At 33.1% G+C, this 25,572-nt stretch overlaps 1 protein-coding gene across 2 annotated transcripts; it reads right to left on the bottom strand.

Moving 5' to 3' along the window:
* Window positions 1-1,593: 1,593 nt before the first annotated feature.
* Window positions 1,594-24,683, bottom strand: LOC149940247 (calcium-activated chloride channel regulator 3A-1-like). 2 transcript variants are annotated; one of them, XM_090177711.1, is made up of 15 exons: window positions 24,426-24,683; window positions 17,682-17,863; window positions 15,174-15,474; window positions 14,581-14,681; window positions 14,329-14,385; window positions 13,799-13,987; window positions 13,354-13,499; window positions 12,719-12,824; window positions 10,843-11,076; window positions 10,106-10,408; window positions 8,313-8,543; window positions 7,087-7,357; window positions 6,288-6,416; window positions 4,804-5,058; window positions 1,594-3,402 (listed from the first exon to the last, which is right to left on the bottom strand). In XM_090177711.1, exons 2-15 carry the CDS (start codon window positions 17,847-17,849, stop codon window positions 2,942-2,944), a joined length of 2,952 nt encoding a protein of 983 aa, XP_090033837.1. In that variant the 5' UTR covers window positions 17,850-17,863; window positions 24,426-24,683; the 3' UTR covers window positions 1,594-2,941. The 2 variants fall into 2 exon arrangements, with proteins under 2 accessions (XP_090033837.1, XP_090033838.1); XM_090177712.1 differs by lacking the exon at window positions 14,329-14,385 and having other exon boundaries at window positions 24,426-24,682.
* Between the last annotated feature and the right edge of the window lie 889 nt (window positions 24,684-25,572).

The raw sequence follows: 25,572 nt of genomic DNA, 5'->3' as shown, positions 1-25,572 counted from the left end.
AGCTCCCTACACTAACTATTACCGTTAACCTCAACAAGTTTTTATGGAAGGGGAAACCGAAGAGCTTGGGGGAAAACCCCTTAAACCAGTGGGGAGAGAACTTGCAAACTCAACGTAGAAGGAGTTGTTCCGAGTTTTCACCCAGTGCCACAAGGTAAGGGCTATGGTATAATAGGGTTAGGGCTAATCGTCTGAGCTAACTAGACTAATGATCGCTTCGAAGAATCCTTAAGAAACTAAACTTAAAATTCCGGTTTATTTTGAAAATGTCAAATAAATTTTATAAACGTTCGAATTGTAAATAAACTAAAGACCAGTAAACGCTCGAGTATCTTCTCTTGAAGATTAGTTCATCGAATGTTTTAGCTAGAGCTCTTGTTTTCCCTTTCTACATCTAATGTGTGGCTAAAAACTCAATAATGCCCGGTAATTTCGGTGCAATACGTAAAGTCCAAGGAAATACCAGTTCGAACTAAAACCATTTAGATTCAAGTCAATTAAGACGAAAATGTGTTCGACAAATAACAGTTAACAAAAACAAATATGTCGCCTACATTACCTTTCGTGACTTTGGATTTACCGGCGATGCTGGCAGATATATCGGAAAGCACATAAATGTACCGTGTTATTTAAGGTCAATTTGTTCAGTTTTGGCTAATTAAAGCAAATCATTTAGAATAACAGTGGCCGAGCTCTTGGTGCAGTAGTTTCTAGACCAATAATAACATAATAATGTAATACACTCGTTGCCTTACCGAAAATGTATATTTTGTTAATGATAATAAGTATGATGGCAACCCCTACAAGGTCTGCCAATCTGCTCCTCACCAAAAAATGTGGTCAAATAGTTTCTTTATAGCATTGGTCCCCATAACTCCTATGTCTTTGGAGTTCCCGGCCTTAACATGTGTGCAATAACTGGTGGCTTTACCGGGGAGTCGGGATCCGGCTCTTGTAACCCATAAGGGCGGTGGTGCACTGGGAGATGTTAGCTCTGATCAAGTGGTCCTATCTACACCTCCGCTGGAAACTGGGTTTCGGCTCAGACTAACGGAGGATTGGGTAGCCTGCTGTGGGGCGGCGGGTCTCCGTATGAGGCGCGTTGGTCCTGTTTCCCGGCTCATGGGGCACACCGGGATCTCCGGTGCCAGCTGTGCCGGGTTACGTGGCCCGTTGTATGCCTGCCGCTCCCCTTTAGGAGCTCTTTCTGAAGGGTGTGGCTCTCTACCTACGTAGGTAGGGTGTCGGCTGGAGCTTCTATAGATGGTCGCCCCATTGTTGTGCCTTTTGTCGGAATAAGTGGCTTGCGTCGAGGTTGAGACCATCAGTAGTAGGGTACTACTACCCATGCTGATGAGACCACCGGTGTAGTGGGCTGTTGATACGCTTGGAGCACAGGTATATACATTTCTGACCACATGTCTTCGTAGTTCCTATAACTAAAATAAAACATTTCTGACGTACATGTACTTAACAACGAAATTAAAAATTAACTTAAAGTTACTTTAAAAGTAGACCAATAATAATAATAAATATTTAAGTACAAATTTTTAAACATAATTTCATAATTATATTTTATTTTTATATTTCCTTTAAACTTTACATTAGAATTTTATCACAATTGTAATATCACTGATATATAATATATATCTGAACAAAGGTCCCGGTTTTTAAGCTACACATAAATGAAAATGAATCGTTGAAATATAAAAAAGTGATGTATAGCTTTCATGTATCTTCGATTAATAAATTATTATCATATATACTGAGCTCGCGCTGTTTCGTATTTTTATTGTCAGCGTTTATGCACACTCATAAAGTTTTTTTACTTCTATGTTTTAAATACAAGAAGTCATTGCCAGGGAATCTTTCTACAAAAATCAAAACTGCCAAAAAAAAATCATGATCCATCAAAAATTAAAATGCGCGTGTGCAGAAGAGTTTGCTATCGAAATATCAATAAAAGTAAAAAGGTATTTTAGGTCCACTTAAAGGGAATATAACCTGCAAAGCAATCTTTAAGGAAGACCCCTTCAATTTTTCAAATTTCCCTGTACAGTAGCGCCAAACATTTTTAAAGAGAAAGGCAAGAGCGGCTAGATTTGCAAACGTTGGTGTTCCACACCAAATACCTGAGGTTATATTCCCTTTAAGCATTTAGTTTATTATTTGACTGAAATACCGGATATAGCGTAACATACTTTTACTGTTACTACTTAAAAGTCATTATAAGTCGCTAGATGACATGCCTTGGGTATAAGCCTATAGCTGATTATTACAATCGATAGTTTGATATCTCGATATCCGCCCCTTCTCCACATGCGCATGCCATATTGGACGGATCAAATTTTTTTTGTCAATTTTAATTTTCAAACAATAGCCTTCCAAGAGTGTCAATACAACCATGCTCGAATTCAATTTCGTTGCGTTCTTTATAAAAAAAAGTTATATTTTTTAAACTTAATTTAAAAAGTCGAAAATGTATTTTTGGTTCATCGAGGGAGTGTTTCTTTCCTGGTTTACGTCACTCAGTTTGTTATACAATATTACTTCACTTTACTTCATTATAGACCTCAACTTTACCAAAGGTTTTGTTAACTGCCATAAACATCACGAAAAATTCAATCATTTTCTTTAAAAACGTGACATTTTGGTTAAAAAGTTGGAAATAATTGGCCAAATTGTCGATTTTATTTCGATCGAAATAATCTCTTCATTTGTAAAACATTTTTTATTAAATTCTGCTATATCTTTAAACAATTTTGAGCACGGCACCAACAAACATTTGTTACACTCCGATCACGCCGTCGGTAAAACCTTTGTGACGTTAAGACAAGCTCATTTTCGTTCGAAAACGATTTGCTTTGAGAACTAAATGCACCAGGAACTAAAGGGTATTATACATTTATATAACTTAAGCTGAAATATATATATTAAATCTTTAAACATAGTCTTTGCCTTCAACTCCTTTGTACCAAAGGCTCCTCCTCAATTTAATGACTAATGCCGTAGTCACGCACACTATGGCTAACGCAAATAAAGCTACCGATACATAAATAGAAACTAAATAGTAGTCGACCTTCTCGGGGTTTGGTTTGTCCTCAACGGGTTCTTCCACAAAAGCGTAAGCTACGTTGGATAGTTCTCCTTCGTTTTTCACCTCATCCTTAGCTACCACCGCGAAGTATAATACTTCGTCGAAGACGGGTGTTTCTGTTTCCGCCTCGCTTGGAGGGATGTCACTCTTTTTCAAGAAACGGACGCTTACAGTTTGTTTCCGTCCAGAAGGAAGTGGAATTAGCTGCCCTTTGAAGATATCTTCTTCCGTTACGAGCTTGCACTTCTCAAACGACACCCGTAAACTCTTGATGTCTTGAGACCAACGTAGCTCTAATGACGTCGCTATAAAGATAAAATTGTAAATTATTAGTTTCGTACCGAATCCATAATGACCATAACAAAACTGTAGAAAATGTCGTTGGCTCGAAGCATTTTATGCTTCAGAAAGTATTTGACAAATTTATTCAGAGTATATTCTAAAATCAATCGACATTTAAAGTTAAATATTTAATCTGCCCCTCAGTTTCTCTATTTAAGTGTTATACTTTGGTTTAATTAATAACCATACCGATAAAAATAAATATATAAAAAAATTAATTTAAAGTTTATTGTGATAACTGAGATGATGGAAATTATATTTTTCTTGTCGTAATAGGTCTTTCTATAAAGTAACATTGGCCTTATTGTTTTGATGTTGCTGCTGCGTCGCGGGTGACGTATCGATACAGTTTAACTACGAAAAGCCCTGGACATGAGAATAAATTGGACGAGGCACCCTGTTTTTAAGCATACACTGAATTTACTTCTACGTATTTCGTAACGAATGAGCTACATAAAAACGAGTTCAGCAAGCGTAGCTTATTTTATAGAAAGGCCTATTATGTACAAATTGAAGTACAAACTACCACGATAAAGTGTTGATCGTAGAATTTTGGAGCAAAACAAAGTATATCATTCAAAGAATGCTTATTAAAATGACATTATTTCAACATAAGTAACATAATATCAGTAGGTACGACAGTTGGCGTAAATTGCTATTAACCTAATTTTCGAAAGTTTAGTTTAGCATAGAGACCCCTAGTTTTTCATCCGTGCCAGCTGAAATACGTAATTCGCTTAGGCCGATATATATCTCACAAGGAGACGACCCGAAGTGTATCACACCGATTTTGTTCAAACTCTGAGGTTAGGTAGACCTTCATGTTATTTGAAAAATGAAAAACCCTAAAGGGAAATGTCTCCATACGCAACCATTTTGCCATGGAAACCAAAAATGTTTTGTACAACACAAAATGGTAATTTTCCTATTGAATATAACATGGGAATCTGACCAAGTTTAAAAAATTTAATCAATTTCGAACTTTTTCTTTATATTTTCTATTTTTAGCATTTTCAAAAATTTCGTTTTCTTTTTTTCAAATTGGTCAGATTCCCATGTTATATTCAATGGGAAAAATTCAATTTTGATTTGTTAAAAACATTTTTGGTTGCCATGGCAAAATGGTTGCCTATGGAGACATTTTCCTTCAGGGTTTTTCAAGTTACACGAAGGTCTACCAAAAACTCGAGTTTGAACAAAATTGGTGCGTTACACCTCGGGTTGTCTCCTTGCCAGTACTTTGCAAATGCCATTACCGAAGAAGATTGCCAGGAAACTAGCATTAAAATAAAAGATAGTGTCATACTTATAACTATCATGTTACTTATGCTTTAACCAATTGTAAATTTAACGAAGATATTTACCGTTTCCATCATTGTAGTTGTCTCCTGGAGAGGTCCACTCTAGCTGCACCACTTTTTCCTGAGGGCTCAGATGGGTTATACCAGAAACCAGGAGATCCGAAATCCTGGCTGGTGGAATGACGTCCCTGTCCAGCACTTTATAACCTTCCACTTTAAATACCCCCCCGTCGACTACCCTCTCAAAGTTATCCAAATAAAAGTTGTTTTCATCGTTGATGCTTTCCTCGCTATTCACACTTCGAGTTAATCTGGAACCTTTAGAAAAACGTCAAACATTAACATATCGGTGATTTGTCGTTAAAGAAATAATTTACGAAAATGTAAATTAAAATACTTTCAGCTTTAATAGATCCGCTTAAGCCCGCGCTTGGAAAAGCCTAGAGGCCACGCGAAGGGCTGTAGATGCGATTTAATCCGCACCTGTTTCACCCTTCACGTTCCCCTACGAGTTTCCGAGCGCTGCCTTACCATGTCTAATTGTCTATTAATAAAATAATCTTAAGTGAACTAAGGTCTTGTGAAAATTAAAAATACACTTAATTTCGCGCTATTTCATAAAATTTTCATATCATATGAAATAATTATTCTGATTTAAGCAAATTTAATTTTAGGTTTCGCTGATGAAGAAGGACCACAGCTCGAAATTTTCCTCAGTTTTACAATAAAGTATAACGTCTGATTAGTAGCAGTTTAAAAAAAAACGTTAAAAATTGAATTTTTTTTTACAAATTAGAATTAAACCCAAACTAAAAATTAAATTCTAAATAACAAATCTACAATGGTTTCACACTTAATTCTTAGAAACAAATCTACTCGGGTTGCAAGTTTTATGCTAATAAACAAATCTTATCTGGTTGCAAGAATTATTCTAATAAACAAATCTTCTCTGGTTGCAAGTTTTATGCTAATTAACAAATCTTCTCTGGTTGCAAGAATTATGCTAATAAACAAATCTTCTCTGGTTGCAAGAATTATTCTAATAAACAAATCTTCTCTGGTTGCAAGTTTTATGCTAATTAACAAATCTTCTCTGGTTGCAAGAATTATGCTAATAAACAAATCTTCTCTGGTTGCAAGAATTATTCTAATAAACAAATCTTCTCTGGTTGCAAGAATTATTCTAATAAACAAATCTTCTCTGGTTGTAAGAATTATTCTAATAAACAAATCTTCTCTGGTTGCAAGAATTATTCTAATAAACAAATCTTCTCTGGTTGCAAGAATTATTCTAATAAACAAATCTTCTCTGGTTGCAAGAATTATTCTAATAAACAAATCTTCTCTGGTTGCAAGAATTATTCTAATAAACAAATCTTCTCTGGTTGCAAGAATTATTCTAATAAACAAATCTTCTCTGGTTGCAAGTTTTATTATGATAAACAAATCTACTCTGGCTGCCAGAATAAATTTGAACAACAAGTATGTCATTGTTAAATCTGAATTCTAAAAAACCACTTTGTTAACCTATTTTCGTTGGAACGTACGTTTTTCAGGGAACTTGAGCGTGGCATCTCCTGCATTGACAACTTTAGCAACGACCGAATAGCGGCCGCTTCCAGAAAAACTGCTGAAGTATCCGGTGTAGATACCATCATTTTTGACAGAGTCTGGAGCTGCAGATAAAATAAAAAGTATTATATATTTTTTTGTATGTGAAAGACCTGGCTTTCAATTCCCTACAATATCATATTTTATTTTTTTAAACAAACATGAAAACTTTTAAATGCTCAATAATATTCTGCTTAATAAATTATACGGCACAATTTCGTTTCGGTTTCGTTTCAAAATCATAATATTTTTTTGTTTTTGAAGCTCCCTTAAAAACGATTAAGCGTAGAGTACTTAATCGTCTAAGAAATAGCTTAGGTGTTTTATTAAGATCAAAGAATGTCTTAATATTAAATTAATTGCATTTAGTAAAATATTACATTTATTTACTTCTTCGCATAAGCAAACAGTTTAAAAAAGTAGAGATCTGTTTGAGTGATAGAGTAATAAACTAAAGACCTTTTCACACGAGCGAACTTTTCAAATAAAAATGCTGAGTCAGCAAAAATGGATCATTGATCCATTTTTTTCTCGCGTACTTTTTTGGCTAATCAACTCATCGAACTTTTAGTCACACGAACCAACTAGTTGACTAAACTCAAGTTGACTCATCTAGTTCTATCAAATAGTTGACTCTTGTGAAAAGGCCTTTAATGACAACACGACTTCGATTTTGTTTTGGATATAAAGTATTTGAAATGACGGTGACAGTGAAATAGTAAATCTTTGACTTACTCGCTCCATCGTCTTTCAGTTGAACTTCAACTGGCGAGCCATTCGGTCTCGAAACGGTCGCGGTCACTTTCGCGTTGAGAACCGATATGTAGTCTTTCCTCACGTCAGCGTAAAGTGTCAAGCCCGCCGGGAATTTAATTTCGTGTTCGCTTTTCCAAGCTTTGACTCGAACTGGCTGAGACTGCGCGTCAGAAGGTGAAGATCGCACGAAAATATCTATTGGAGGTGGATTTGGCCTTAAACTGTTGACGACCACTTTCCAAATTCCACTCTAAAATTAAAGAAAAATTAAGCTCTTTCGTAAAACATTTTCGTAATCAGAAAAGATACGAAACAATTGTTCAAGGAAAGATAAAAGTGCATGTAGATATAATGTTAATACGTGAAAATTAACATCGGAACCCCAAAATTATTTATTTTATGTAAACTACTAAAATATGAATTCTAATTTTTTAATTTGAATATTTTTATTTCACGTCTTCGACTATAAAACCGAAAACGAGTCTGCTTATTCATGAACGCAATTGTAGCTTATTTAGACAAATATCGTGGTGGGGGAACCACGAAGATTAGGCAACACATTTGATGGTTTTAACAACTCTTTCGTAGAATGGAGTTAGCGCGTGAAAGGGGCTGAACCGAAAAACAAACGTTTGTCTGATGCAATCAAGCTAATGTTTGCTTAGAGAGAAAATTGGTCTGATATTTTTTGTGGAATTCCTAATATTATATTTAGCTAACTAGTCGAACTGGGTCATCACACTCTGACACTCAGCTCGCTTGTTTCAAGTTCTTGTTAATTTTATTAATTTCTATCAATAATTGATTTGCTCATCTTATGCGACCCATTTTATTTCATTAAGTATTTAGATGAAAAACATTTCCATAGTACACCAAGTAATCGATGTTTCTGAATTAAAAACCGATCTCCAAATACACATTTTTTCGTCAAGTGAAATACGCACTCTATATTAATTAAATAGTATTTATCTATCCAATCATATTTTTTAATTATTTTCATTTTATTAATTTTAGTAATAATTTAAGTGGCTTTGAACAGCCAACATTTCCTAATAAATCACCCAGGCAAGAAAGGTCACTCTATAAAAACGATAAGTTGTTTCATTTAATGAGTGGGGTTAATTGGAATGAGCAACACTCAAGCACTTATCGTCAAACAACAAATAAGAATAGTTAACTATTTCTTGGCAAAACAAACGACTAACCTCTGCGTTTGGAATGGAAAATTTGATCCACTGCACCATATTTTCCGATTGGTATAAGTCATCCTGCACTTTCTGGGTAATCTTTTCGCCACTCGGACTCACGAGAAACACTTCAAGTTGATTGATGTTCGGAGACATGACAGTAAATACCGTGTTGTTTCCAAGTTGTTTCTCGATATTAATTTCTCGAACAATGATTGAGGAATTGGAAATCAGTCTCTCATTCACAATCTGAAATTAGGCAGAAGTTATTGTTAAAAATAACCTGTTATTTATCCCCAGTGACGTTCAATCCCGCTTCTTGGTGGTCGAATTTCCCTTGGCGAATTTCTGGGTACCCTTTCCAGGGTGAGTGCCAAAAATAATTCGAAAAAAAACTTTCACAATTGGTTTATTTAGAATCTAAAACTACATTCCATCGCCAATCTCTAGATGACCTTTTAGTTGTAGGTCCCTAACCTTAGACTCAAACGAGAACAATGTTTGCTTAAAGCAACCCCTGATTGCTGCGCTGTGGTGACGGCATTCTGCAACTTGTCTACTCAAACAAAACTACTGGATAAATACTGAATCGAAACAAGAGTAGATATATTTCAAATCTCTACTACCCGAAATTCGTTTAACATTGAGTATGCCGTATCTCTTTTGTTGGTTTAAATCCTATTAAAGCTTATGCTACACTCTTAAAAAAGGGTTTATTTTCAAACCTTTAAGGGTTTTTTCTTGTCCCATATTTAACACCTTAACAGGTTTATAAAGGATGTTATTCTACACCTTAAAAAGCAGTTTTCCTGCTAGGGTGTTTATTTACACTGTTTGGGGTGCTTATGTCCTCCGTTTTGGTACCTTTGTTAACAGTTTGTGGTATAAAACTATTCCCTTCAGGGTTATAATCTACTCCCTCTAGGGTACAAGACTACTCCTTTTAGGGTACCAAACGACTCCCTTCAGGGTGTTACACTATCCACTTAAGGGTTCTATAATACTCCCTTTAAAGTTTTAAGCTACTCCCTTAAAGTTTCTAAACTACTGCCTTAAGGGTGCTACAATACTCCCTTTAAAGTGTTAAAATAATTTTTTAGGGTACTAAACTACTGCCTTAAGGGAGCTACACCCTTACCAGGTGTTAAATCACTCAATTTACGGGGTAATATAACACCCTTTATACACCTTTTCAAGTTTTTAATTTGGGACAATAAAAATCCCTTTAGGGCGTTTAAATTAACATTAAAGAGTGTTTTTTTACAGATATTACACCCTTAATATACCATTAAAAAAACCTTTTTTTAAGAGTGTACTTCGTTTACGCTTTATTTTGTGGGTCTCTTTAGTTTTTCATGTTATTCAGAGTCCTTACAACATTTCGACCAACTGTCTCAATCTACATTTTAATTTAGAATATTAATTATCAATATAAAGACACCGATTTTGGGTAACATCTAATTATAATTTATCTTTCATCAATAAATACTAAGGTTTTATTTGTTCTTCGGGTTCTTCCAAATAAATTCCACAATTTTATCTCGGAAATCTTAATTTTTTTTGTATTATAACGTGTTTTTCTTAATCTTATTATTTTAACTGCAAAAGTTCAAAGGAATTTAAGCACTATTTTCTATCTGAAATAACTTTCGATTTAGTCGACCCTAAAAGATTAAGTAGTTTAAGTAATTCTAAATTACGTATGTGTTAATATAATTTTAAGCAGATTGAAAAATATTACCCCAATCGTAGTGCAAGTTTCAATATTTATTATTTTCGCTCCTTTGAAAACGCACTAGTATTTCACTTACCGTCACTGGTTGAGTATCAATATCTGATTGCATCACAGTTTCTTCAAAAAAAGCCAAATCTAATGCCGAAGAGAAGTCAGTTGCGTCTGGGTTTGCGTATAAATATAGTTTCCCGCCTGTTGAAGACGTTAAATTTTCTAATTTCTCCGACGCTTTTCGTCCGAAGGCAATGGCGGACACGATCACTTTGTTCTCGAACAGACGCGGTAAGACCTCATCAATTTTTGGTAAGAGATTCTCTTCACCGTCAGTCACTAAAATTATTCTGCCGCCTTCGGCTGATTTTCCTCCGTCATTTAGTAACTAAAAAAATCCAGTTGGATTTAATCTTTTATAAAAATTCAAGTTGTGATGCCAGGATAGGATACGCAGGCTTAAGCTAACTTTTTTTATTTATATCAGAGCAAACACGTCAATTTTAAGCGACCCGAAATCGAGGTGTTGGACATTAGAAAAAACCCGGTAGAAAATGTGGGTAAGAATCCACAAAGGCATAATTTTAGGATTTCCTTCCCATAGACTTAATGTGGAAAATCCTAGAAAATAAATCCCGGATTTAGTTAAAAATCCAAAAATCCCGTAGCCCGAAAGAGCTCCCTTAAACTAACTATCTGTAAAAATTATAAAAGATTAAAATATTCCATTCTTTTGAGAAAAATATTAGCCATTCGTATCCTAATATCCTGACGTTGCCATTGGTCACAAGTTGCGTAATAAATGTAATGATGACTCCTTACTTTAACAGCTTCCATTAATCCTTTACCAATAGCGGTGTAGCCATTATCTTCTCTCTTTGGTAGAAGACTGACCAGTTTTTCTCGGTCCAAACGGGTTTTAATTTTAGTCATTTCAGCCAAGCGACGAGCGTCTGTACTGAATGAAACCACGCCGATTTCATTGTTATCCGGCATGCACGTCGTTTCTCGGATACAGCGTGATGAAGCGGATAACAGTAGCTTAATTGGTCGCCCCTAAAAAGAATAATTTGGTTTCGAAAAATTAATATCAATGCAAGTAAATGTAGCACACTTGTCGATGTTATAAACGTTAACAAGAATAATATAATCGATAACAAGAATAATATAATCGATAACAAGAAAATATAATCGATAACAAGAATAATATAATCGATAACAAGAAAATATAATCGATAACAAGAATAATATAATCTATAACAAAAATAATTTAATCGATAACAAGAATAATATAATCGATAACAAGAATAATATAATCGATAACAAGAAAATATAATCGATAACAAGAATAATATAATCTATAACAAAAATAATTTAATCGATAACAAGAATAATATAATCGATAACAAGAATAATATAATACGATAACAAGAATAATTTAATCGATAACAATAATAATATAATCGATAACAAGAATAATATAATACGATAACAAGAATAATATAATCGATAACAAGAATAATATAATCGATAACAAGAATAATATAATCGATAACAAGAATAATATAATCGATAACAAGAATAATATAATACGATAACAAGAATAATATAATCGATAACAATAATAATATAATCGATAACAAGAATAATATATAATCGATAACAAGAATAATATAATCGATAACAAGAATAATATAATCGATAACAAGAATAATATAATCGATAACAAGAATAATATAATCGATAACAAGAATAATATAATCGATAACAAGAATAATATAAATATTAATATTAATATAAAATCTCAAACAAAGTTGGGTTTCAAATTTAAAATGTATTTACACATTTACATAAATCCCAAAAGGACGAAAAATTAAAAATTAAAAACAATACTAGCCGATGATGATTGTGTAGGCTCGCTTTGAATGCTTTTCGTCGGCTGCCAAAGGATCTTCTCTTTTATTGAGTGTACACTATGTGACAGAAGGCATTGCCGAAATAAGTCTAATTCAAGACTAACCACGACTGCGGCCTCTTAAGGGGCATTCACACGCGACCAACTAGTTAATTACCCTATGGCTTCTTTCACATTATGCAACATTTGGGTGCTAATTTGGCGCAGTGTAAACACGGAAAGTTGGTTTTTTATTTCACAGAATGTACTTTGTTAGTAAAATATGTAAACTAAGGATAATTTCAGTGCTGACAAACTGACTAACAAAAGTTGTAAAAAGTGTATAAGGGGACTATAGCCAGCTAAAAAATAACCGCTTTCCAATTACCTTTTTTGTCATAGCAAGGAATAAAAAAATAATTATCAGCTATGCTAATACCCAACGCACCTCAGATATAGTATATTTTCGAATTACTTGACAATGTCAAAAACATGATAAATTAAAAACGCGACATCAAACATGATAAATTAAAAACGCGACTTCAAACATGATAAATTAAAAACGCGACATCAAACATGATAAATTTAAAACGCGACTTCAAACATGATAAATTAAAAACGCGACATCAATCATGATAAATTAAAAACGCGACTTCAAACATGATAAATTAAAAAAGCGACATAAAAAACTAGAAATTAAAAACGCGTCGTCAAAAACGAGAAATTAAAAACATCACTTCGCAAACGAGAAATTGAAAACGCATCGTTATAAACAATTATTATTAATGATAATCTAATACTTACTTTCATGCTGTTAGAAGTGTCTAGAACCCAAACAAATCGATTCTCATTGGATACCGAATTCCTTATGTAACGGAAAATTGGTTTAGTGTTCTGATTTTCTTCTCCCCTGCAAATAATGTTAGCATTTTGTTCAAAGATTGTTTAAGTTAGTTACTCCAATTAGTAAAGTGTCTGCTAGTATACAGAAATAATTTAAAAATTATTACGTCATTTCTATTTCAATTTAAGAAACTGTCTTACTGTATATCGATTTTCAGGTATTGAATTATGAATTTTCCAATATAAACGCTATTCACTGATTAAAAATTAAAATATCTATCGAGATTTTGAAAAAGTTTAATAATATTTAATCTCAACTGAACTTATGCATTTCATAGTGAATGGAAAATATATAAATGTGAAATTTTCCGAAATTTTCCTATACTTATTTTTAACTGTCTCTGTCATTTTACAAACTCAGACTCTTTATTTGATAATATTTGGCTACACTACTGATTTTAAGCTTAAATATTTAATTATTTTAGACTATTCTAACTTAACATTTGATATGCATATAGCATTTACTTTTTGCGGTACAATTTAAACTTACGAGTATTACAAAAACCGAATAAAGTTACAGAAAAAATATAACTTACGCAATCGCTCCTTTAAAATCATTGTGAATTTTAACGACATCCCACGTGCTCTGATATTTACATTCTGAATTGTGCCTATTGGGTGCTTCGTCATTGTGGAGTACACCAGAAGTGGACACTACATCTGACTCGCAAAAGTGAACTGCCTTTATTTATGGAATGGAAAAATTGGATTATTAGCAAAGGATTTGTTTAAGTGCGTTACTTACATAAAGATAATGAAAAAAAATTAACGTGTTTATACCAACTTAAAATATTATCCTACAGACAATTGTGAGGTTACGTTATTTGTAAAACTATATCTTTTGGTTTGAAATAATATAATCGTTTTTAAATAAAGATATTGCGCGTAAACGATAGATCCACAACCGAAGTTATATAAATGAAAGTTATATAAATTTAAAAGGTAAACGTTTAATGAAGTAGTTAAAAATTCGTGACTTACTTCCTTGAAATTTGCTGTAAACATTATTGATGCTTTTTCGTCGTTTAAAGAACTTGGTAAAACGGAGCAGTTCAATAATTCAGCTAAATTAACTTCGTGTTCGTTCAAATTTAATTTGCAATTGTCAGAAAAATCCGGAGATGATTCAATTGATTTCGTGCATCCGGTGGCTTGAATAATTCCAGACCCCTTTAATGAAAAGAAAATTCGTTTGACGCTTAGGATTAAAATGTTTCCTACTTATGACCACGTAGAAATTGCACGAAATCGTGTTGAAGTTTGGCAATATAAATTTTTTCTTGTATTATAAAGGAATTTAATGTGGGTTTTCATTGCAAGCTTATTAGCGTATCAATCTTTTTTCGAGTGTTAGTATGATTTGAAACCGACGTAATTCAGTCTGTCTAACACATCCAATTCCATGTGGAAACAAATCGTTTTATTTTAAAAGGCATTTAAGGGCCCTTGGTAAAAAGACTTTAAAGCAATGAACACGATTTTTACAAAAGTGTTCTTTGTTGGGGACTTACAAAAGTCCAATTTCCGACGTTGGTTAATTGTAAAACATTTTCTTCCATCGCAATAGCCTACAAAAATTATTTTCTTAAGAGCAAGTCTGCGATTCGAACGAACAATATGGTGTGACAATTTTTGAGATCTTGAATTTTCAATTCCTTTTATAACCACCCCTACTTTTTAAACCACTGCCACCATGATTACCCGTTAAGCTCAATACAGAACCCAAATTTTCAACCCTGATCAACTTGTAAAAATATACTTACACTTTCTCTGTAATATGTTGGATACATCTTATCATCCACGTGCCCAAATTCTTCAAAGACCCCGTAACGAAAATGAGACCATTCTTGCACAAGTCTGTTTTCTGAAAAATAAAAACAGCATGAAATGTACCAATCAAATTGAGCTTGTTTAATATTTAAGCGATCCAAAATAGGTATGCTACAAAATTAGATTCCTAAAAGAAATAACATTATTTTTTAAATTACGAAATATTTCCTCTCTGGGTGAAAGTACTGAACAAATTTTAATAATGCATAAAAGGAATAATTGGTCCTTTCATCTATTAATTTATATTTCAATTACCAAGTTAAAGTAGTTTAACTATATTTATACGGATTGGATGGATAAGCGATCCATCTAAATTCTAATTCCAATAGTTTATCTGGAGATAATGATACCCTCCGTTAAAATATAGTTTTAGGTGGATAAAGTAGCGAAACAGCAGCCAAGTTAAACTATGCTAGAGTAATGATAACATGAAATTTACCCGGGATCTCCTCGCTCCTGGCAAGAATTTCGCTTTTAGGATCCAGAATGTTAAACTATACTAGAGTAATGATAACATGAAATTTACCCGGGATCTCCTCGCTCCTGGCAAGAATTTCGCTTTTAGGATCCACAATGTATTCCGGGGTGTAGTGAATGTACTCCCCGCTGACCCCGCATCCTCCTGCTTGTAGCGTGTACGGCTCATTTCCATACTGCGGATTTTGTAAATCAATTCTGAAATGGGACTTGGAGAAGAAATCCCCGGACACGCTCTGGTAATGTGGTTTGTTCTTCCAGGTATTAGGAATGGCTATCGTGATCTCCTTAAAGTAGGCCATGTTCTTCGTTGCCTTGTATAAAACTTCAGAGGCGCTCGTTAAGATTTCCTGAAATAAATTTGTGTTAATTAGTTCCGCTTAACTTTTATATTAGTAAGGTATTTACTAACACTGCTAGAAATTATTTTTAACAATTATCAGTTAGACCAAAACCCTTGGCACCACCTTAGACCCAAGTCATCTAGTGAACTTTTATGCATATATAAACAGGTGGCCGGGTTACAAGGCGTAGGAGGGTGGTGGCAAGCCCTTCCTGTTACGCGAGTCAACAGCACCCTACACTAACTATAACCGCTAACCTCTCCAATTTCCTATGGAAATGGGAAACCGAAATTCCCTTTAACCAGTGGCGATAAAACTTGCAAACTCAACGCAAAAGGAGTAGCTCCGAGATTTCACCCAATGCTGGGATCGAACCTGGCTCCTCTTGCTCCGAGCCAAAAGCGCTAAACTGTAATTATATTTTTGATTTAATAAAAATACATGATCGTCAGACAAAGCTGGTCCCATAGAATTTAAAATAGCAATAAATAGAAGGAAAAAGACTGTATAGACTAAAAATAAGTTATCGTTCAAACTAAAACTTTCAAACTTTCGACTCGGAAGCTCAAATGTCCAATAGCTTGTAAACTTTTATTGTCTAACGTTCAGCAGCTATATATAATCTTAATTATAGTATATTTTTGTTTGTCAGATAAATTTAAGTCAATCTCATTCGATCGATTGTGATTATGACGGAAATTCAACTGGAGATTCCTTTTATTTTAATCACATGCTCCCAAAAATGGTTGATGACCATTACGTTACCTGTTTAAGGCATTTAAATTGCTATCTTACTTGGCCCCAAGGTGGTGTCTTGGGTAAGAGCTTAGCAGATTATTATAATTGTTATTTAATAATTGGCGCCTACTTATTTCAGATACCACTATATCGTTATTCAACAGAGATGAATTATTAGGGCCCATGATGATGGTGGTTTTTCTTTAAATTGCAGCAGGAAATTATACACTTAGAATGTCTAAAGATTAATTTTTATTGCGCTAGACGTGCACCTGGAAAAACTAACGGGGTTAGTGGCGTATTTTTGTCCGGCTAAAATCAATAAAATTAATTTAAGAAACCTCGATTCATTAACAGTGAAGGTCTGCGAAAATATGTTGCCGCCTGAAATCGTGCAATGACAAAGTGAAGTTCGATATCCTATTTTCGTTACGGTTTAATATTCAATCGTCACCGAGTTCAACGTAGCATTACGCAAGCTCAAGACCACCTGTTTCTAGGACAATAATCAAAGCGACCGTAGTTTTATTAAGTCCTTCCGAGTGTAGCAGAGGGGCACTGGTTTAATTTTTTCCAAGGAGACAAAGGGACAAGGTATCGAGTGGGTGGCTATTGGACCTTTTCGGGATTTGATACTCAAAGGTATTGCCATAACCCTTTTGCCTCGTGGGAGTTTGATCACCTACTCAGTCCATTTATGAAGAGGAGTAGAGTAGCTAGAGCTCTTGTCGCGTGGGCCGGTGCATAGGTTTTGCGGTTGTATATATTGTTAACTTCCTGGTTGCAGGAAACTCTCGCGACCTAAATATTTGGGACCTCTGTCAGCACTCAACCCTTGGAGATTTAAACCCAGAACACCAGCGACAAAGATTTTAATAATAATAATAATAATAATAATAATAACCAACTAGACTAATACCCAAGGCATCACCTCAGTCCTAAGTCATCAAGCGACTTTTGAAGCCATTAATTCAGGTGGCCGGGTTACAATGCGTAGGAGGGTGGTGGCAAGCCCTTCATGCGTTTCTGAACAATTTCGTCTTGTTTCATTTGAGAGACCGACTTTCAATCATTTAATAACAATTGACGGATTTAAATCAAATTATTTAAAATAAATATTTGATTTCAATCACATGTATTTCATTGGAAGAATGAAAAATATAGCAAAATGAAGGTTTTGGTAACCATTCCAAAACCAAGCAAATTCGAGAACAATAAATTTTTAAGAGTCAAGAATCCACCAGTTCGATTACTTGCATAAATCAAATAGGTAAAAGTTCAAATTATTAAAAGAAAATCAAAAGAATGGCCAGCCTGAATATTATTTAAAATAAAGTCAAACTAACTTTAATTAAGATTAAGGAAATATGAACACAACACTCAACGCTGGTAAGTATAAAATTACCCAAATCTAAAATAGGCATTGGAATTTTGATTATTATTACACGTATCAGTGAAAATGCACAGTGAATTACCTCTATTTTTTGAGTGATTGAATCATCTTCACGAACCCTTTTACCAATTGCTACCACAACACCAGAATAGCCCTTATTCTCGATAGAAATTGGAGACACTGATACCGTTAATCGAACGTTAACAAATACCAGCATAATAGCCAAGCACGGAACACTTCCTTTGTACATTTTGTTCGATGTTTCTGAAAATATAATACACGGTTTACTTCCATCAAAATATTTAAATAATTTCCTAACCGCATTTGGTATGATTTTCATTCTATTAACATCAGTGTATGGGTAAATGATTAGAATTGGTAAAAACTTAAAGAACATTAAAAATCTTCCAAAACCACGCTTACATTAGCATAAAAATGATAAAATATCAAAAAGTAATATAAAATCCACTATCACAGTTATATTTTTAGTTATAAAAGTTAATAAATATTGAATTTTTGTTCTAAATCGCGATTTCCATTGATTTTATCGGCATGAACCATACGCGACATAAATATTCGTAAAATAATTTTATCATCCGTCCTCAGAGCCTTTGAGAGCTTTCACTATTGTAGATAACTATACATTTTATTGGAGTAGTACACCTCGTGTATTCCGAATCGGGCCCCCGAGGCTGCACGGGCCCTGGTATGTTGCCTTCTTAGAAGCCAACACCTTAGGGAGTTTATTTAAGTTATATGGCTATGGATGCACCGATATGGGTACAGCCGATATATCGGCTATTCGTGGCCGATATATCTGCGGTAATATTGGACGATATATCGGCCAATATTAACAAAGTTATCTATCATAACAATAGTGTACATGATAAAAAACAGTTCAGTACAATGCCATATCATTTTATTAAAATTTTTAATGAAAAACGTTTGCAAGAGCATATCCGAATATAATTCTTTTCATTTTACGTGATACATATTTTCAATCACAAATCGAATATCGTTGCTTTTATTTGTTTACACTCGTAACCCCCTGTCTTAAATAAGGTATGATCTACCTTCTAAGTCTGGCGTCCGTGGCGCGGCCAAGCAAATAAAATATTATCGTTCGTTAGTTAATCAAGAATATTCTTATTTTAAATGTTTTTCAGAAAATATTTTTCTTATACCGGTATCCGCTATATAATATCGGTTTCGCTTAAGCAGATATTGGCCGATACCGATATTAGAAAAATAGGCTGCATCCCTAATTCCGACCATTTCTCAGAACTCAAAGATATATCATTTACACGCGTGATTATACCTGAAGCAAATTGAAATGATCAATAAATAAGTGCACTATTTTTCATGAGCTACAAATACACAGCGTTCTATTATAGGTGTGTTTAAAAAAGTCACGGCCAAAGTACTATGATTATTTGCTAATGCACTTTTAAGCATCACGTAATATCGTGTGGCCGGTCACTATCATGCTTAATAGGAAACCCACGAAAATTAAATCCAGATTAAATCATGATTAAATGGATGAAATAATAATAAATTGAATGAAATCACGATAAAATTATAAAATATTAAATGAGTATATCGTGATTGAAATGTTTAACTCAAGTATTGAATTTTTAAATCGTGATTCAAATGATAACCTCGATATTTGAATGATTAAATCGTGATTCAAATGATAACCTCGAGATTTGAATGATTAAATCGTGATTCAAATGATAACCTCGAGATTTGAATGATTAAATCGTGATTCCAATGATTAACTCGAGATTTGAATGATTAACGATACATCGACTCGAGTTTGAGAAGAAATTCAACAGTAACTTAATTAATTTGATCGTGATTAAAATTAATAAATCCTGACTAAGATTTTAATCATTGAATCTCGATTTTCTTTACACCCTAAACGATATTGAGCTGCACCTCGTGTAGAATTCAACTGTCGAAGAGATGCAATTTATTTCATTATGTTTTCGTGTCATTAATTCCAAATGAACAACAACGAATTTTGATCGTAATTAGATAATTCAAGGTTGGAAATTTATTTACTTAAAGGAGAACTGTCACCACCCTAAAATTGGTTAAGAACCATTTAAATGGATAGAGGACGTCCGAAAATTTGTATACAAAACATTTCAGGTTAATATTTCCAGTATTTAATTAATTATAAGCAACCAAATTTTGTGTTTTATCTCCCCCCCCCCGACTCGAGAATTTCAGAGCCGCTTGGTTGAACCTACCCGCAGCGCCATCTCGTGAACTAAATATTTTTTCCCCGGTTTTATCGTTTTTCGGTCGGAACTGTCGTCTGCTACGACATTCTCCTTGGCTTTTTAACCTAGTTATATTGGTAGATTGTATTTAATCGTTCTTTTAATACGCCTTACACGCCGCCCTTTCTCAAATTTTTACCGCTTCATTCTTTTGGCTCTGCACGTAGGTTTAACCGCGATTTCTGAAATTTTTGAAGCCGTTTGATGTAGGTTGCGGAAAAAGTAGCGTAACTTTTTAAATACTTTTCTAATAACTATAAAATTTCTGGGACATAATTATTAATATATTTTCTATCTTTCTGAAAAAAAACTCGTAAATTTTGGTTTTGGTGACTGTTGTCCTTTAAATGAAAATGCAAATGAAATACAAAAGATCGAGAATGAAAATATTCGCGGTAAAATTCGGCCATTTTGGAGATGACTACTTTCTTCAGCTTTGAGTAGACATAGGCTTGCGCAACCATAGACAATGGGTGCAGACGCGATAGATTTAAAAATAATGGAAAGTTAGTATAAAAAATTCAAAAATTATCTTGACTTATTCCAACTTAATCAGGTCCCTATTTTTTCTGTAAGGATGTGATTGTCTATTTGCTAGATTAATTTATTTAAAAAACTGTAAGTTTATAAAATTATAAAATACTGCAGCATTACTATTACAATTTATTAATTACATTATACAATAATTACAATAAATCCCAATAAAAATCCAAATAGTACATCTTAATGTATAATAAAACTTGAAACTTTGATTATAAAATGTTTTGACAACTAGTTTCGCCATTTCATTTGGTCGTATCAGACCTGATGATGCCCCAATGGTATCAAAATAATTTCAAAGCTTTATCATACATTAAATGGGTTTTATCATACATTAAGTGGTATTATTTTTATTTTTATTTGTATTTTTAATTTTTTTATTTATTTATTTTTGCCCGAATAAAATGGTGGAACTAGTCGTGAAAAATGTATCATTAAATTTTAAAGTTTATTACACATAAAGTAATATTATTTTATTTTCATTCCTATTAATTGAACTGACTGTGCGTCTTGTTTAATGAAATATTATTATTTTTTTTCATGAACAATGAGTCGGCAAAACGAAAAGCGGGAAAACTACGAAGTGAAGGTAGTTCAATTATTCGTTTGTGTATCATACAACAGTACGTGGGATGTGGTAATTATCGGTATTTCTTTAAGCTTGTAAATTAGCAGACAATGTTGGCGCCAAATTTTCATATACGGGAAAAAGGGTTAAAACAAATTACTATATCTACATGTAACTTAAAAAATCTACTTGAGCAGCAGGCTCCAGCAGCTGTACAAGTAGATTTTGCACTTTCTTTTAACAGATAAAATTTACAAAATTTGCTGTTGTATAAAAATATTACCACATGTTTACGTGAAAATATTTGTGAAACCACAAATATGATTCTACCTCTAATTAAAACTTTTATAAGTAAAGTTTATCAACTTGAGATAGTCTTCTAGACGAAAACAGATTCTCTGATTGCTGAATTTGAAGCCATATATAGGTTATTTGTATTCTAAATTAGAGGTTAATGACCTAATTATACCAATTCACTTCGAAGGTTTGTTTTTAAAAAAAATTATACTTTTTAACGGATTTGGTTTTTGCGTGTCATATTTTTTGTGTATTTTATTTTAAGGAAGTACAGATGGAGGTTCGTTCGTTTCGCAGAAGTACTTCCGAGGTCGTTACGTCCTAGCACGGCACAATAACATCATTTAAACTAAACCAACTGCATACATAAAGTGGACAAAGTGTTTTAATACATTAGTTTATTGGAAAATAGTTAATTTGTGAAGATTTGTTATAGATGATATTACAAATAATTGAATTGTACTCGATAACGTTTTGTTATTACTTAAGTTTTGACGTGATTTCCACGAATTACAGTTTGTTATCATAATCAGAGTTATTGTTTGTTTTTTTCTTATAGATTTATTTCATTTAAATTTGATTTTATTTTATTGAATTTTGAAGGTTTTACGCCTATTTTTATTGACAACTTCATTAATAATTTGAAAGCAGCGGTAATGTAATCTAAAATTAGATTATTCTTAAGAAACTTAAATAATTATTTCAAAAATAATTTTATTTGAGTTTGCTCTGAATCGACATTGCTAAAGAACCTACGTTCGTACATTTTCATAGATACATTTAAGTAAAATAGATAATTTAGAAATGATTTAAAAATCACTTAGTTTAAATAGCGATTTAAATCACAGATTAAAATCAATTCGATTTCTTAATAATAACGTTTCCTGGCTTCGAAATAAGTTTTAATAAAATTTATCTCTTTAAATATTATTTAAATATTGGATGGTTCAAAGTTCTGGCATTAAAAAATTAATCTATGTACTAAAAATAAATTGAAATTAAATTTTTTGATATTTTCAGTAATATGTATATCAGTGGAATTGGTAAGCTATAGCCCCAGATTCAAAATTAGCTCCCAAACCATCCAAAAACCTGATCGTTACAAATAACCAACAAATAATCTGCAAATGTGCTCTGAATAGATTTTAAATTATTACCAATTTAACATTATTAAACAAACCCCATTCCCATAAATGTATGCGAATTGGCAAATTATATGGGTTTTGAGTTTGATCGCCAAGTATCAAATTTATTCAAGCCATAATTAAAAGGGTTAGTCAAAATATGGCTTTGAGCCATTTCGAGAACACATATCATATTTTTGATTGTATAAAACAAAAAATAACTATTTTAGCAAAAATTTAAATTTGGATACTATACTTACGGAGAGCTTCAATTAGCGAAGGACTGAAATACTAAAGAAAACTACGACTAGAAAAAAATATTTTAACTTTTTGAGACCATCATTCTGAGGTACGTCGTAAAGAACGTTCTAGAAGGATAAACGATACGTTTCTAATCAGCGCCTCTATGCGGGAGATAAGTTCGAACCTCTACGCGGACCGTAAGACCGTTCTATTCTAGAATGCCTTTGTGTAACTGTTTACACATCGTTTCATTTTTTTTACTTTCATTCTTAAAACAAAAGAATTAAAGAATACACTTTCATCTACAAATAATCGTACACTGAATTTAGTGAAGTTTGGTGATTTAAGGCATGGGGTCCAATAAGTATTTTATTTTTAGCGCCCGTATTAGAGTTTAAACAATCTGTAGTTATTTTTAGAGATCTGTCGTGATAGTGTTATAGCTTGATTCAGCCGCGTTATAAGTTTTATTCAATATTTTAAAAGCGACTGTTAGCAGTTTTCCGATTGAGCTAAATTTAATCTCAGATAATAGTGTCATTAGACGTGTCAAGGCCAAGTGGCCGACAAAACCTAGTTTTGAATTAACCCATAGGGTCAGTCATACGAGATGGCAATCCTGAATCAGATAAACTTCGAGGTCGTGTCAAACACACGAGTTCAAGTTTATCGGAACCGATTTCCGTAAATATTTCCCAATTCAAATGAAATAGCCGTTTTAATCTATATTTTAACAGACATTAAAATAAATTAAATTAAGCCTCATGAATTTAACATTTCCGCGAACGAATGAGATTAAATCAATACCAAGTATTTTAAAATAATAATCATTATATTATATTATAATATAAAATACTGTCGACGACTATAGTTAATATATCGTTCTACGTAAAAATAAACGTTAATAATAAATATGAATATTAAATAACCCCTTTAATATTTAAATAACCTTTAAATTAAACCTCTCTAATCAACACCAATTATTTTAGTATAATAAATATGAATATAAACATAATAAGAATTTAATATAAGTTTATTAAGTAATTTCAAGTTTAAAATAGTAACAGTTTGTAAATAAGCTTAACTGTCTAGCAAAAATTATAATATATTAAGTCTATTAACCCGGCCACCTGTTTAAAGGTATTATAAGTCGCTAGATGACTTGGGCCTAAGGCGGTGACTTGGGTATTAGCCTAGCTGATTATTATTATTAGTACATCAATGGTTTATAAAGAAATTATCTGTATTTTCTAAGAAAAGTTAGAATATATAATAATAATAATAGGTAGTTATTAAAGCTTAAAATATCCATGAATCATAAATAAATGATCTGTGATTTCTAACAAAAGTAAAAATATATTAGAATAAGATTAAGATATTGCAAGTTTAAAATATTAATAGTTTGTAAAGGATATGTTCCCGATAACAAAATTAATAATATAAAAAGTGTATTCAGTTTTATAAAATTAAAAATTTCCATGGTTTGTAAAGGATATGTTCCCTATAACAAAATTAATATTATAAACAGAGTATTCAGTTTTATAAAATTAAAAATTTCCATGGTTTGTAAAGGATATGTTCCCGATAACAAAATTAATAATATAAAAAGTTTATTAAATTTGTAAATGATCTTTATACTCTAACAAAAATCACAATATAATACGTTTATGAAGCTTGTTCAAGTTGAAAATATCAATGGTCTGTAAATGGTCTGTAAATGGTCTTTACTCTCTAACAAAACTTGTAAATGAAAAAGAATCACTTACCGTTAATTGACGTTGTCTATTGGACGCCGCGGTAACGGTCGGAATGAAAATAACAAACTGGCGAAAAATATAAATCGCCGCGTGTAATCAGAATCATGGTGCCATCAATCGGAAACCGCTCCCACAACGGGAACCATCGACAGCGAGGCTCCAAAGAGCAAACACGACGAGAAATAAAAAAACACCTTGAAAGAAATCGGTCACAACAAATACTTGGATGCCGTTTCCTAGGTTTCAATATCCGCCGTTGAACGCCAAACCGAATGTACCGTTAAATGTGGACTTTGAATGGCGATAAAACTATTAGCGAGGCGTGACTCTATTCCGGTCGACAATTACACATTCGCCCCAAAGGTAAGTAGCGGAAGAGACACAGCCACAGTCGAGATAAAGTTACGCGCGCCACTACCAGTACGACTGCTCCGCGCCGAACGAAAGATTAAATCATGGTCAGAATTATGGAATTTATTTTCGACGGATTGTGTGTACTCACTCGCTTTGCTGCAGTTCGCTCTTCCGAGGTTTCGCGGTTACCCCTCCTTCTCCACCTACGCGTTACTTAATAGAAACAAGACTGCCACAGACCCTTACGGTTATATCATTAGCATCTCGAGTAACGTTATCAAATATAAGTATGACACTACGTATTATCCCGATGGCATTTTTTTAATGGTAGTCTGTTTCGCAATGATGACATAAACTTATTTTAATACTAGTCTTTGGAAGTTTTATCCCGTCGACAGCCAATTTAAAATATCAGCCAAGATTTCAACAGTAAAAATAACGTTTACTTTCACAAAATAATGAAAGATGATTGAATTTAAACTATTATAAATATCCCCACCGTTTCTAGAGATAGTTAATTTAGATTTTGAGACGTTAGCTCGTATTGATCGTCATAACACTTACGTAGAAAAGATTCTACCAACATAAAGAGTAAAGAGAGTGACGAATTTCCTAGTTCGATACATCCGTTTACGCAATCACTTCGCGTCAAACTATCATTAAGATCAAGCCTTTGGTGTCATACTTACGCGCGATTACGTTACTTACGCTATTCTGATAATCGGCGAATCGAGGGGAGCTTTTTCCATTGGTGAGTCAGATTCCTAGGCGTCTGAAATATGTCCGCGATTTCGAATTGAAA

Source organism: Leiobunum rupestre, chromosome 6 (genome assembly GCF_980474605.1).
Source record: "Leiobunum rupestre chromosome 6, qqLeiRupe1.1.hap1, whole genome shotgun sequence".
NCBI lineage: Eukaryota > Metazoa > Arthropoda > Arachnida > Opiliones > Sclerosomatidae > Leiobunum > Leiobunum rupestre.
The sequence above is the reverse complement of the archived record's forward strand: the minus strand, read 5'-3'. Positions and strand labels throughout refer to the sequence as shown.